This window comes from Sturnira hondurensis, unplaced genomic scaffold (assembly GCF_014824575.4).
Source record: "Sturnira hondurensis isolate 20B ecotype Veracruz unplaced genomic scaffold, ASM1482457v3 Scaffold0021143, whole genome shotgun sequence".
Lineage (NCBI taxonomy): Eukaryota > Metazoa > Chordata > Mammalia > Chiroptera > Phyllostomidae > Sturnira > Sturnira hondurensis.
Genome location: NW_028093774.1, coordinates 31874062 through 31889015, shown reverse-complemented (window position 1 = coordinate 31889015; position 14954 = coordinate 31874062). Strand labels below are relative to the sequence as shown.

The 14954-nt window shown below is 42.7% G+C and overlaps 1 protein-coding gene across 1 annotated transcript in view; it reads right to left on the bottom strand.

Annotated features, from left to right (window-relative positions):
- RTN1 (reticulon 1) overlaps positions 1 to 3936 on the bottom strand; it is a 172350-nt gene extending 168414 nt beyond the window's left edge. Inside the window, exon 1 of the mRNA XM_037031492.1 lies at positions 3534 to 3936. Within this exon, the coding sequence (XP_036887387.1) occupies positions 3534 to 3774 (241 nt within the window). The 5' untranslated portion in view covers positions 3775 to 3936. The remainder of the gene's footprint in view (positions 1 to 3533) is intronic.
- Between the last annotated feature and the right edge of the window lie 11018 nt (positions 3937 to 14954).

The following is a 14954-nucleotide window of genomic DNA, read 5'->3' as shown; positions in this document are numbered from 1 at the left end:
AGACAGTCAATCGGCATCCACCTGGATCTTAGAAAATGACTGCCAGTGTGTATCATATAATTTATTCTATGAAACAGAATAAACAGAGATACATAATCATTCTGGAAGTTACCTAAGTCATTATAGACTAAGAATAGTTTTTCCAATAAAGTACTAGAAATTCAAGTCAAGTTATCTAAAGGTCAATACGAATGAAACAAATCGTACTGGACTGGTTTCTCAAGACCATTCACCACTCTGTTCTTCATTCTGCCTTCCAAGCATAAAGCAGTCAATGAGTTAATTTCCAAAGCAACCAATGTTAACTTCTTACCACTGCATTTTGTTCAAATGTTCTATTTTAAATTAAACAAAGTCTATTTTAAGTCTTCCATTAAACAAAGGCCATTCTTCTACCCTTGTGTTACGGTATGCTCCTTCTGAACAGTTTCCAGGAATAACCCATCAGGAAACTCACTGAACTACTGCTTATACATGCTCAGCACAAAGATCTCAGAGGATGGCACTGATTCCTGATTGACAGCTCTGACGTGCTGTAGCCTTCACGTGGCGTATTCAAAGCCCCCTTGGCAACAGACATCATTTCACATGCCCATTTTAGATTTTAAATATGAAAAGTTAAAGTGTCACTTTTCATTAAGAACACTGGACCGCAAAAGGGACAGAAGCAGTAAGAATCCCTGAAAGCACAGTACTGATGGGGTTTCATGGTGCAGCTTGAGTGGTATTTAAATGTTTTCATTCTAGGACACTACTGAGAAATCTTGTTGGAAATGTTTCTTTAGGAACTTCAACTACCACTAAGGTATAAAAGTAAATAACAGAATTTCTGTCCAGATGGCATGATTGGTGATGTTTTTCAGGTAAAAAAAAAAAGTCTCTAAAAACATCACTGTCTTACATTGTATAATTCCATCTTAAAAAGAAACAAAATCTGTTTATAGCACATCACATCAGAGTCTAAGTTACTTCTTAGTTTGATCTGAGTCCCCAAGAGAACCATCCTTCTAAAACATTAAAGCTGCGTGTTTAACAGGCTTCCCCTGGATTTTGTATCCGATAAAGCTGAAGACACACCAGCTAACTCTGCTGATAGCAATGGAACTGCCAAAATAACAGGAAAGAAAGCTGGCCCAGATTCTATTTGGATTTTTCAAGATCTAATTATCTATTTAGATATCGTTTCTAGCATCTAGGTCTCTTCTTACAGCCCATCCAGTCTACCAAATAAGAAACAATGATGTTTAAAACACTAAACAATAAATAGCTATATAAGAAATTCCTTCAGAAAAAAATAAACTAAAGAATTTCTATGTAAATATGTGCTATAAAACAAAATTTTATTTCTATAAAATATATACTCCTCCCCCCTCTTCATTTTCCTCCTAACCAGTCTTAATATCATGTTTGATTTTACTGGTGTATTTGTTGCCCACGATGGGAAACCCCTATGACAGTTAAAAAGGTAAAATATTTCAACAATAATAATGATGATGATGATAAAAATTGCAAATGTCTGCTTTGTCACAGCCGGGGTTCTAAGCATTTTACATTCGGCAGCTCATTTTAGTGGACAGTGTGTTACCAAACACAGGGCACTTAGCTTCCTTTCCCTAATTCACAGGACTTTGAGGACACTAACAGGAGGTGGGTCATGACTACAAAAACTAATTTACTTTGATGATGGTGGATAAAGGTTCTGAACCTTAGGCTACCCTCAACAAAAAATGGTAATAGTAAGCCAACAAAAAGTTACCTTCATGTACCTATTATCTTTTGCCATCTTATTTTGCAGTTATAAAGAGTTTTATTTAGTTGAAGTTAAAAGACAGACTGGGCAGCTGTTCTTAGTCTTTTTTTTAAAGGTTTTATTTATCTTTAGAGGGAAAGGGAAGGAGAGAGGGAGAGAAATATCAATGTATGGTTGCCTCTTGTGCATCCCCTGCCGGAACAGGCCTGCAACCCAGGCATGTGCCCTGACTGGGAATCGAACCACGATTGTGTGGTTCGCAGGCCCGCGCTCAATCCACTGTAGCTACACCAGCCAGGGCAGCTGTTCTTAGTCTTAAATCTTCTTTCCCCGTTCTCATGTAATAATTAATATATTACAAATGGGTTTTTCTGATTTAAGTCTTTCTTTTCTTTTTTTGCTTGCTTTTTCTCTTCCCTTCAGAATGTTGACGTTTTATTCTACACATTCCCCAAACCTTCTTGTCTCAGATCAAATCTTGTACTGGAGCACAGTTAAAGCTGCCTGAGGACCCTTCACATGACCCTTGAGAGAGGTGGTGGCGTAAGATAGGGGATCCCCTATATCAGCTACCAAGGGCACCCATGCCAATCCCGCTGGCTTCCCACTCCTCTGGAAGCACTCCCCAACCCAGGCCTTCGAAAGCTGCATTTCCAAAACTACACATTCCTATTCCACAACAAAGCTTTCTCAGGGAACAACACAACACAGCACCCTCTACCCCACTCTCTGGAAACACAGTGCAACACAACACAGCACCCTCTACCCCACTCTCTGGAAACACAGCGCTGACCAAGCCCACAGCTGCTCTTCAAAACAAGCCTCCCACCCACCTCCTTTGGCCAGGATGCCCCAGGGCTCCTGGTCCCCTCAGGCTCGGAAGCGAGGGAGTCCGGAGAAGGGAGGCCGAAGCCAGGGCAATTTTCAAAAGCCCGGGAGGGTCCAGACGGCTGGGAAACTGCAGCTCGTGTACCCTCTACCACGCAAGTCCTTTAACAACGCAGCCAGGCCCGCCACTCTAAGGAGTTCCAAGTTTCACTGCTCCCTGCAAGATGGGAGAATCTTGGCAGCTGGGAACGAAAGGTTTGGGACGGAAGCTGCCACCACTCCCAATCCTTTTGCAACACTGTCCCTCCTGAATTAAACATACACACCTTGGGATTTGTTATCTGCGCGGGTTGAGGGAGAGACGGACGGCGGGAGGGAGGAACAGGGAAGGAGTAGGGTGTGGCGATTCTTTGAGGTAGCGGGTAAGGGACAGTTAAAGCCACATCTCTGCCCCGGACAGAGCCGGGTCTAGGGGCAGCGGGCCTGCAGGTCTCTTTGTTGTCAGAGCGTCGCTGGCGCTTTGCGCAAACGTGCCCGCCACCCCCCAAATCATCGAAACTGGCCGAGAGGCCCCGACAGCCCCCAGCCCCTTGGCCGAAGGAAGAAACTTGGACACGGGTGTCCAGCGCTAGGATGCTGCGGTTTGCCTGTGAGGACCATTTTAAAAGCCGAAATAATGATGATCATTAAACACGTGAATCAATAGTATTCTTCGTTCTTCCAAGTGTTTGGAAAAATAAAATTCAGGTCTTTTGCGGGTCCGCTAACATTTACTGTCGCCTGTGGCGAAGCGGGGGGGCGGGGGGGGGCTGGGGCAGAAGTGAGGCCGGTGCTCAACGCAGAGCGCGCGAGGAAGGCGCAGAGGCGAGCTGCGAGGACGGGGCCGGAGGGGGACCCGCGGGGGAACCCCGGTCCCCGACGCCATTTGCGGGGCAGCGGCGCCCGCCCGTCTTACCTGTGGATGCAGTTTCCATGGCAACGGGCGGCGACCAGGCGGGGCTCGAGCCCGGTTCTCTCGGCGCCGCTTCCTCGGCCCCGAGGCCCAACCCCCGGCCGGACTCCCCCGCCTGCTGCGCCGGCTCGGCCACTTTCGGCGTCACCCCTTCGTCCTCCCCCTCCCCCCGGTCCCCGAACCACTGGGACCCGGGACCGGCCGGCGGCAGCGGCTCTTCTTGGGGATACGGCGGCGCGGCCATGGCTGGCGGTTCCCGGGCGCGGCGACGGCGGCTTGGCTGGGCCGAGGTGCGGAGGCTGGACGGGCGCGCGCTCCCTGCTGCTGCCCCGCCGGGACTCCGGACTCGGGGAGGCTGCGGTGTGAGCGCCGCCGCCGCCGCAGCTGCAACTCCGGCCGAGCCGCCGCCTGCCGCCCCCCGCGCTTCAGCTCCTCCTCCTCCCCCTCCTCTTCCTCCGGCCCCGCCGCCGGCGCGCCTCCTACTCCGCTCACCGCTGCGCGGCTCCCCGCCCGTCGTTACGCAGGTGAAAATGGCCTGCTCGGCCGGCTTCTCCTGGAGCCGGGCGGCCCCGGGCAGCGAACATTAGGCCCCCCTCCCGGGAGGTGCGCGCCCGACATGAATCACGATCTCATTTGGGGAGGGATGGGAGGAGAAGGGGCGCGGGGAGAAACGACCCCCAGCTCGGAGCGGGACTGGTTAGGCAAGCCGCCCCCGACCCACAAAGTTAAGGCGGGACTCGTGTCCTGGGAACCAGGGCAGAGAGCGGAAGCGGGAGGCCTCAAGACCTGAGGGGCTCGCTGCCAGCTGCGGAGGGGACGCGGGTCTGGCCGCGGGAGGATGGAGCTGGGCGGTGGCAGGTGCGGGCTGGGGAATGAGCAGCCCCGAGGTTGAACGCCGCGTCCGTAAGTGGTTTCCCGAACGAGGCTGAGAGTGGAGAGTCGGTCGAAGCTAACGGGAAAGCTCTCGGGGGGCAAAGGCTTATCAGACCTCGCCCCGGTCGGCACTGGGAGAAAATAGGCAGCAGGTGGTGCAGAAAGCAGCTGTCTCTTCTTTCAGAAACGCTGGGCCAAAGCAGTGCAAAGTAAAAGCTGTCTGTGCTTATATTTTTTGTTATTTCACTTGAGAAATTGGGCATTCCAGGAGTCTTGATGCTTCTGCTTCTTTTTGCTTCCTCCCCCCCCCTCCGCCTTTACAGCTCTCTCTGATAAGGTAGAAGATAGTTAACAGAAAACCCAAAACTCAGAAATGACTTGTCTTATATGTTATTCGCGTGTTGAGCCCCATCTTTCCAAATAAGACTTCTGCTCTTATGCTTCCTAAGTTGTCTCTAAGGTAACGTGGTTGGGAAAGAATAAGGTTCAGTCCAACCCAGACGGTGGACGCGTAGGCTTATCTGCTGCTCCTCTAGAAATGGTGGGACCTGAGTGCACACTCTGCGAGCCCCCAAGGGACCGTAGACACATGGAGGATTCCATACCTGTGGAGTTTTACATTCAGCTTCAGCACCATTCATGTGTTCATCAAAAATGCTCAATTGAAAAGCCTAAATTTTGCCCAGCCTTTGGTTTGCTGGTACATTAATGTTCAAAAGATAATGTGTCAATAAATCAGAGAAAATGTGTTCACTCAATAGACAATAAATATGGCCTACTAGTGGCAGATGTCCCTAAGGGAATAATGATCGCCAAAATTTTACATTATTGATATCTTCAAAAATTATGATGGACATGTTTATTATCTTGATTGTGGTGATAGCTTCACAAGTATATACGTACGTCAAAACGCGTCAAGTTCATTGTGCAATTCAGTATAGATCGACTTTACCTCAATAAAATATAAAAAATTATTCCCTCCAACAACCACCAAAAGATTCTTGTTTATCATGAATCATCATGATTTTTAAAATATTCCTATAAGAAAATGAACCCGTTTAAAAATATTAAGATGAAAACTATTCCACCGCCATCTTTCCATTGAGCATTAGAAATACCACATGGAAATTTTTAATAGCATGCTATTAATAACATGCTAAGAACAAAGAAAACTAATGATACAGCATTTAAGTGGTTATTGATGAGTATGAAACTTTGAGAATTGTTATATAAGACAAAGTGATATGGCATATGCTATTTTATTTCTCTAAGAAACATCAATGAAAGTCACCATTTAAAAACTGGAATAACTATGCAAGAAGCCTCTTAGTTGGTAAAGAGTTTGGGGATAAGATTCTAAGTCTTTTCCACATCTCATCAGCTACTAATCAATACTCTAATTGAGAATGTGTGAAAGAAATAGCCAGCTAAGTGTATTTAGATTTTACTCATTAGAGGAAACTGAAATTTTCCATTCTGATAGAAAATTTCCATTTGCAACTTCATTAAAATTCTGTTTTGATAAATTATTCCATTTTGCTCTGCTGAAAAAGGTATGCACGCTGTTTCAGTTTTAGTAAATTTCACAGCTATCTTTACTTATCAGGTTCCATCTCTGGATGTATACAAATGGTTATCCATCTGGAGGAAGAAATTTTCAAGCTTAAGCTATGGTTTGAAATTACCAAAGTTTATCAGTGTTACTTATTTTACATTTGCATTCCTGTGAACTGACAAAGCTTGACTCATTTGAAAATTGATGGGCATAACAGTCAACGTGGAATTTCAGGGTTTGTAGAGTTGCTCTAAGTAAGCGACTGCCGACCTTTTTCATCTCGCCACACACATAAACTAAAACTCTGCAGCCCACCAAAAAATGTATTACATTTTTTTCCAATCTGACAAAAAATAGGTATAATTTTGATTCAGTCACACTGGACAGCTGTTGTGTTTGCTGTTGTCACTCTTTTATTTGACAAAGAGGTCAGTGCCCCTGACTAAGTACTCAGGTATTGCATGTTTTAAAAATTCTTGCAGCACACCTGTGTGATGTGGCAAACTAGTTGAAAACTGCTGCTCTAAGTTACGAATTCTCTAAACTCTTTTTGAAACAAAGAATTCTTAGCAAAAACCGTTTAGACAAAAGAACAGTGAGGTGTTCTCCTCAGCTATCGTTTTTTGAAAAAGAAATTTTGTTCATCGTTTCAAAAGAAGGATCGTGGAATATTTACTTAACACTAGCATCCAAACTTAGACCAGACCTCATATCACGGGGAAGGAACTGTGGGGACACGCAGGAAGAGCACCACGTGTGACAGACTCAAACCAAGATGAAATCCTTTCTAGCCTCAATATGCAAGTTACCCTAATAGCTCTGTGCCTCAGTTTCCTCAACTGTGACATGGATATCTTAATAATACCTTCAACATTCAGTACCTTCAGCACTAAATAGTTTAACACATGTAAAGAATATTATTAAGATACAATAGCACATGACAGATTATTTCCAGAAGATGATTTATGATAGTAAAAGCTCTGCCTGGATATTCACATTTGTAAAGATGAAAGAGTCAACAGTTAACAGTTCAGGCATTTAAAGCAGATTAGATGAGGAATGATCCCCTATATCAAGTTGTCATTGATCTCTTTCTAGTAGTAATTGCTCCATTCTGAAAGGCCAAACTTACATAAAGATGAGTATATTTCAAAAGTTCTTCTAAGTAAGATAACTGCTTGACTCAAGAGGAGACTCACTCTGGAACCTCAACCCTCTCTGCAACCACTGTGTGTGGGGTCGGTTCAGGGCTTGTCTGTGAGACAGGCGGCTCATTTTGCAGCATGCCACTCGCTCCTCTACAAGGTGTGGACACTTGGGAAGTTGATATGGAAGAAGAGTCCCCACTTCCTACTGCAGTGAAAGAATGTTTAGGTTGAAACTAATTTATAGAAGCAATAGGCTGGCACACAAGACAGCTGTGTTTTCTCCAGGGGACCACTACAGCACTCACAAATGTCATACAGCACATTTGGAACACACCAGGCTACTCCTGTATGTGGGGAGTGACTGCTGATACTTAATCTGCTATCCAAGGAGCTAAAACACAGATGCTTCTAATGTCCTCCAGTAGGGGTGGGAAAGAGAGAGTTGATTACTTTTCATTGAATCCAGTTTTTTCTTAATTTGTACATTTGAGTAAAACTACGAAGACTTTTGTTTCTTTGGGCACAGGCATGAATTTGAGACCTGTAACTTGAATTCTCTGTGCTTTGGATTCACAATTAAAACAACTTTTTAGATATTCTGAGCTTGAAAAGCAAACCCAAATATACATGATAGGCATTGATTGCCTTTGAATAGTTCTTTGCAGTTTACAAATAGATCTCACTTAACACACACACACATCTAATTTCCAAACATTGGTGAGAGATGTAATACCTTTCAGTAATTTTAATTTTTATATAGTTGAAGACCAATGAATTAGGAGTTTTTTCATGGGCATCTTGGTAGTTTGTATTTTTTAATAACAGCTTTAATGAGATATAATTTGCATACAATTTAAAGTGTCTAATTCAATGGTTTTAAATATATCCATATGTTGTGTAACCATCATCACAATTTTAAAACATTTTCATCACTCCAAATAGAAACCTCATACCCATTAGCAGTCACTCTGCATTCCTATAGCCCCAAATCCAGTCCTGGGCAATCAGCAATCTACAAAATAAAATTGCCTCTTCAGGACACTACATGGGAATGGAATCATACATTATGCACCCCTTTTGTGTCTGGCTTCTTTCCCTTAGCATAAGGCGCTCAGGTCCACCTGGGTCATAGCACTTATCAGCACTTCCTTCCTTTTTACTTGTGAATAATACTCCACTGTGGGAATACCACCATTCGTGTATCTATTCGTCAGTTGACAGACATTTAGGTTGTCTCCACTTTTCGGCTATTATAAATAACGCTGCTATAAGTGTTTGGGTTCATGTTTTGTTTTATCTTGGGTTTATGCCTAGGATTAGAATTGCTGGGTCATATGGAGACGCTGTGTTTAATTGTTTGAGTAATTGTCAGACCGTTTCCGAATTAACTGCCTCATTTAAAAAGCCCACCAGCAGTGTGTAATGGTTTTGATTTTTCACATCCGTGCCAACACTTGTTACATAGTTTTTTATTATAGCCATCTTACTGGGTGTGCAGTAGTATCACATTGTGGTTTTGACTTGCATTTCCCTCTTAGCTAGTGATGTTCAGCAGTGTTTCATGTGCTTATTGGCCATTTGTATATCTTCTTTGGAGAAAAGTCTATTAAGACCCAATACCCATTTTTAAATTGGGCTATTTTTCTTTTTTATTGAGTTGTAAAAGTTCTTTATATATTCTGGATATAAGTGCTTTAGGAGATTCATGATTTGAAAAATTTCCCCCCATTCTGCGGATTGTCTTCACTTTCTCGATGGTGTTGTTTGAAGGACAAAAAGGGCCAATTCATCTATTTTACCTTTTGTTACTTGTGGTTTTGGTATTATATCTAAAAAATCACTGCCTAATCTAAGGTCAAACAATTTACAACTGTGTTTTCTTCTAAGAGCTTTATACTTTTTCCCCAACTATTGTGGCTTAGTTGGCTGGGAATTACCCTGCAAAATGAAATGTCACTGGTTTGATTCCTGGCCAGGGCATGTGCCTGGGTTGCAGGTTCCATCTGCAACGATTGGAGTATATAGAAGAGGCATCTGATCAAACTTTCTCTCTCACATTGATGTTTCTCTCCCTCTCTTTTGCCCTTTCTTTCCCTCTCTCTAAAAATAAATAAATCTTTTTAAATTAAAAACATAGTTTTATAATTTTAAGTCTAGTCAGTTTTGAGTTAACTTTTGTATATATCCTATGGATAATGTGTCCTTATTATTCTGTGAATTCTCTTTTGTTTTTAGTGTTTACTTTTCCAAGCAGATATTTTTCCTCAAATATTTTTGAGCATTCTTTGTATTGTACATTTGTCATTTGTGTTTCACATTTTGTTTTTCAGCAACAATAGGAAAACCAGAGTTCTAAAAAATATTCACAGATATCTTTAAAATCACATGGCTAGTACAGCTATTACTAAAGTCTGAGTCTTCTAACTTTAAACTTCATGCTCTCCAACTTGAAAGTCCTGACACAATGCAACCAATTTTTCAGTTTATAAGCAGTATGTCATTAACTAGAGCCTGGTTCAGCAGAGTTCAGGGTAGACTACAGAGATAGTCAAGATTAGTGCTCACAGACTACACTCAAAATAGTCAGAATTTAAAGCAAAATCACCAGCATCAAGATCAAGGACAGGAAACGTACTCATACTCTGTGAGGAAGTCAGAACCCTGGACAGCTCAGTAGGAGCATTAGCAAAAATCAGTTTTCTTCTAACTTAGGACTGCAATAACTGAAATCCCAGGTTAGGGGTTGACTCATATTTGGGGGGTTAGTTCCAATTTAAAGGGCTCTGGCCTTATTCATATGACCCCAGTGTCTCCTGGGGGAAAGTGTCATACCGCCTTCCAAGGGTATGTAGTCTTTGTGAGGTGGCATGGCCTAATATTCAGACCTGACAAATATGTTAGGAAATCCCAAGTCCCTGGTTCTTGGTGGAGGGGATGTTAGGCTGGTCTAAGGAGAAATTATTTTTCTTTCCTTTCTTGGAGCTCCTTTCCATAAATTTGCCCTCCATCAGATTTAGGGACTAGCCAGGAATGCCACTGTAAGCAGGGACCTGAAACAGTACTTGGCAGAAGCTTCAGTCTACATGAGAGTGCCAAGGAGAGATGAGGGGAATGCTTACGTGAAAGGACTGAAAGCCAGGCTGTATTTATAATTCCATGTACGCCATAATGCAAGCTTGGCCACTGGTGCAAAGAGCATATAGGACCACACAAATTCTGTGGCTTGCTTGAACTTATAAACTGTCCCAAATGACTGGTCATCTATCCCACTGCAGCCGTATGTGGTATAAGACCATGGTCACTCAGGATAAAACCATCATGACTAGGAAATAACCTAAGAAAAGGTTCCAAACAAAAGTCCTTAGCACAAAGATATTCCAGGATACCTGCACATAGTCAATAAAAAGAAGGCAACGCTTTGGGTCTGTGTCATTTGAAAAATAATAAAAAAAATCAAACTTTGTCTCTTTTTTTAAATGTTTTTATTGTTGTCCAAGTACAGTTGTCTGCATTTCCCCCCAGCCACTCCCCCCAGCCCAGCCATCCCCACCTACCTCCCCTGATTCCACACCCCCTGGGTTTTGTCTATGTGTCCTTTATAGTTGTTACTGAAAACCCTTCCCCCCATTATCCCCTCCCACTTCCCCTCTGGTTACTGTCAGATTGTTCTTAATTTCAGTGTCTCTGGTTATATTTTGCTTGGTTGTTTGTTTTGTTGATTAGGTTCTACTTAAAGGTGAGATGGTATATTTGTCTTTCAGCGCCTGGCTTATTTCACTTAGCATAATGCTCTCCAGTTCCATCCATGCTTTCCAAAGGGTAGGAGCTCCTTCTTTTGTTCTGCTGCATGTATTCCATTGTGTAAGTGCACCATAGTTGTTTTTTTTTCCTTTGTGCTCTTTGGCTCAAATTTATTTTATTTTTTAATAATATATTTTAATGATTATGCCATTACAGTTGTCTCATTTTCCCCCCTTCATTCCCCTCCACCCTCCACAATCCCTCCCACCCACATCCCCCACTTTAGTTCACGTCCATGTGTCATAAGTTCTTTAGCTTCTACATTTCCCACACTACTCTTGCCCTCCCCCTGTCTACTTTCTCCCCACCACCTATGCTACTTATTCTCTGTACCTTCTCCCCACCCCTCCTCCCACTCCCCTGTTGCTAACCCTCCATGTGTTCTTCATTTCTATGGTTCCACTCCTGATCTAGCTGTCCTCTTGGTTTGCTTTTGTTTTAGGTGTGGTTGTTAATAACTGTGAGTTTGCTGTCCTTTCACTGTTCATATTTTTCATCTTCTTTTTCTTATATAAGTCCCTTTAGCATTTCATATAATAAGGGCTTGGTGATGATGAACTCCTTGAACTTGACCTTATCTGAGAAGCACTTTATCTGTCCTTCCATTCTAAATGAAAGTTTTGCTGGATAAAGCAATCTTGGCTGTAGGTCTTTGGATTTCATGACTTGGAATACTTCTTTCCAGCCCCTTCTTGCCTGTAAGGTCTCTTTTGAGAAATCCGCTGACAGTCTGATGGGTACTCCTTTGTAGGTGACTGTCCCCTTATCTCTTGCTGCTTCTAGAATTCTCTCCTTCATTTTAGTCTTGGCTAATGTAATTATGATGTGCCTTGGTGTGTTCCTTCTTGGGTCCAACTTCTTTGGGACTCTCTGAGCTTCCTGGACTTCCTGGAAGTCTATTTCTTTTGCCAGACTGGGGAAATTCTCCTTTATTATTTGTTCAAATAAGTTTTCCACTCGTGGCTGTTTCTTTCCCCCTTCTGGTACCCCTATAATCCGGATGTTGGAACGTTTAAAGATGTCCTGGGGGTTCCTAAGCCTCTCCTCACTTTTTTGAATTCTTGTTTCTTCATTCTTTTGTTTGTTTGGTTGTTTCTTTCTTTCTTCTGGTCCACTCCATTGATTTGAGTCCCAATTTTCTTTCCATCACTATTGGTTCCCTGTGCATTTTCCTTCATTTCACTTAGTGTAACCCTCATTTTTTCATCTAATTTGCAACGAAAATCAACCAGTTCTGTGAGCCTCCTGATCACCAGTATTTTGAACTGTGCATCTGATAGGCTGGCTATCTCTTGGTTGCTTAAAAGTATTGGCTCTGGGGCTTTGATTTGTTCTTCTGTTTGAGAAATAATTTTTTGGTCAGGTCTCGCCTGTTAAGTATGAGGGGTGGACCCTTAGGTGTTCACCAGGGTGGGGCAACAAATGTTGCTGGGTTGTGATGCTGCATGTGTGGGTGGTGTCAGAGAGGGAGCAATGGCGCTTGCTCTGCTCTCTCGGATTTCAGTCCCTTCTGTCACTTCCCACAAGCAAATTGGGTCCTTCTGGTGCTGGTTCCTGGGTGGGTGGGCTTGTGTATGTTCTAGGACCCCGTGGGTCTCTCCAACAAACTCTCCTGTCAGGCTGAGAATCTCTCCTGGCACCCTTCCAATTGGTGTTTTTAGGCTTTATTTCTCATCTCTGGGGCCCTGGGTTGCCTGGTCTGTCTCGCTGCCTCTTTTTGCCTGGTTTATCTGCACGTGTGTGACCGCAGTCCGCCAGCAGCCTTGCGCACCTCACTGGGTCTGCTCATTTCCTCCCCACACCTGGGGTCTGCTAGCCCCATGCTGCCTGCGCACCCAGGTCTGCCAGCCACCGCTTTTTTCCTGCCTCGACCCCTCTCAGCCAGCTGCTGACTCTGCCCCTCTTACCAGTCTGGATGAATCGTTGTTGGACTTCCATACAGTTCAATTTTCTGTCTGTTCTGATTGTGTTTTTGTTTCTAAATCTTTGTTGTCCTTAATTTTGGTTGTGCGAGGAGGCACAATACTTCCACCTATGCCTCCATCTTGGCTGGAAGTCCTCCTGCACCATAGTTTTTTGATCCATTCATTTACTGATGGACACTTAGGTTGCTTCCAGCACTTGAGTATTGTAAATTGTGCTGCTATGAACATTGGGGTGCATAGGTTCTTAGGGATTGGTGTTTCAGGGTTTTTAGGATATAATCCCAGCAGTGGAATTGCCAGGTCAAAAGGCAGTTCCAATTTTAGTTTTTCAAGGAAGTTCCATCTGTTTTCCACAGTGGCTGCTCCAGTCTATACTCCCACCAATAGTGCACTAGGGTTCTCTTTTCTCCACATCCTCTCCAACACTACTTGTTTGTTGATTTGTTTATGATGGCCATTCTTACCGGTGTGAAGTGGTATCTCATTGTGGTTTTAACTTGCATCTCTCTGATGCCTAATGATGCTGAGCATTTTTTCATATGCCTCTGGGCCTTTTTGAAGAAGTATCTGTTCGGGTCTTTTGCCCATATTTTAATTGGGTTGTTTGTCTTCCTGGAGTGGAGTCATATGAGTTTTTTATATATTTTGGAGATTAAACCCTTGTCCAAGGTATCACTGGCAAATATGTTTTCCCATACAGTTGGTTCTTTTCACTTTAATGCTGTTTTCTTTAGCCATGCAGAAGATTTTTGTTTTGACAAGGTCCCACTTGTTTATTCTTTCCTTTATGTCCCTTGCTCTAGGGGACATATTGGTGAAAATACTGCTGAGTGGAATATCTGAGATTTTCCTGCCTATGTTTTCCTCTAGGATTTTTATTGTGGCATGACTTATAGTTAAGCCTTTTATCCACCATGAATTTATTTTTGTGTATGGTGTAAGTTGGTGATCAAGTTTCATTTTTTTCCATGTAGCTGTCCAAATTTCACAACACCATTTGTTGAAAAGGCTATTTTTACTCCATTTTATGCTTCTGCCCCCTTTTTCAAATATGAATTCACCATAGAGACTTGAGTTTATTTCTGGGCTCTCTATTCTGTTTCATTGGTCTATCTGTCTGTTCTTATGACAATACCAGGCTGTTTTAATTATAGTGACCTTGTAATACAGTTTGATAATCAGGTATTGTGATCCTTCCTACATTGTTCTTCTTTCTCAAAATTGCTGCAGCTATTTGGGGTCATTTATGGTTATATATAGATTTTTGAAATATTTGTTCTATATCTGTGAAATATGTCATTGGTACTTTAATAGGGATTGCATTGAATCTATAAATTGCTTTGGGTAGTATAGACATTTTGATTATTTTAATTCTTCAAATCCATGAACATGGTACATGCTTCCATTTGTTTGTGTCTTCATTTCTTTCTTCAGTGTTTTGTAGTTTTCTGAGTACAGGTCTTTTACCTCCTTGATTAGGTTTATTCCTAGGCACTTTATTTTTCTCATTGCTGTATCAAAGGTATTTTTCCCCTGATTTTTGTTTCTGATATTTTATTATTGGTGTACAAAAATGCTTTGATTTCTGAATATTGACATTGTATCCTGCTGTTTTGCCATATTCACCTACTAGGTTGAATAGTGTTTTGGTAGAGTCTATAGGATTTTCTGTGTACACTATTATGTCATCTGCAAACAATGACAGTTCTGCTTCCTCCTTTCCCATTTGGACGCCTTTTATTTCTTTTTCTTGTCTGATTTCTGTGGCTAGGACTTCCAATACTATGTGGAATAGGAGCAGTGAAAGCAGTGGTGTCCTTGTCTTATTCCTGATCTTAGTGAGAAAACTTTTTGTTTTTACCCCTTGAGTATGATGTTGGCTGTAGGTCTCTCATATATGGCCTGTATTATGTTGAGGAATGCTCCATCTATTCCCACTTTGCTGAGTATTTTCCCATTTATGACAAACTTTGTTCCTTTGAAGTGGGATAGCATACTGGAACATCAGTCAAGCGTTCACTTTCTGTTTTAATAGCAAGAGGCCAACTCTCTCACCCAGACCAGTGTGGCTCAGTAAGTTGGACACCATCACATGAAGTGAAAGGTTGCTGCTTGGATTCCC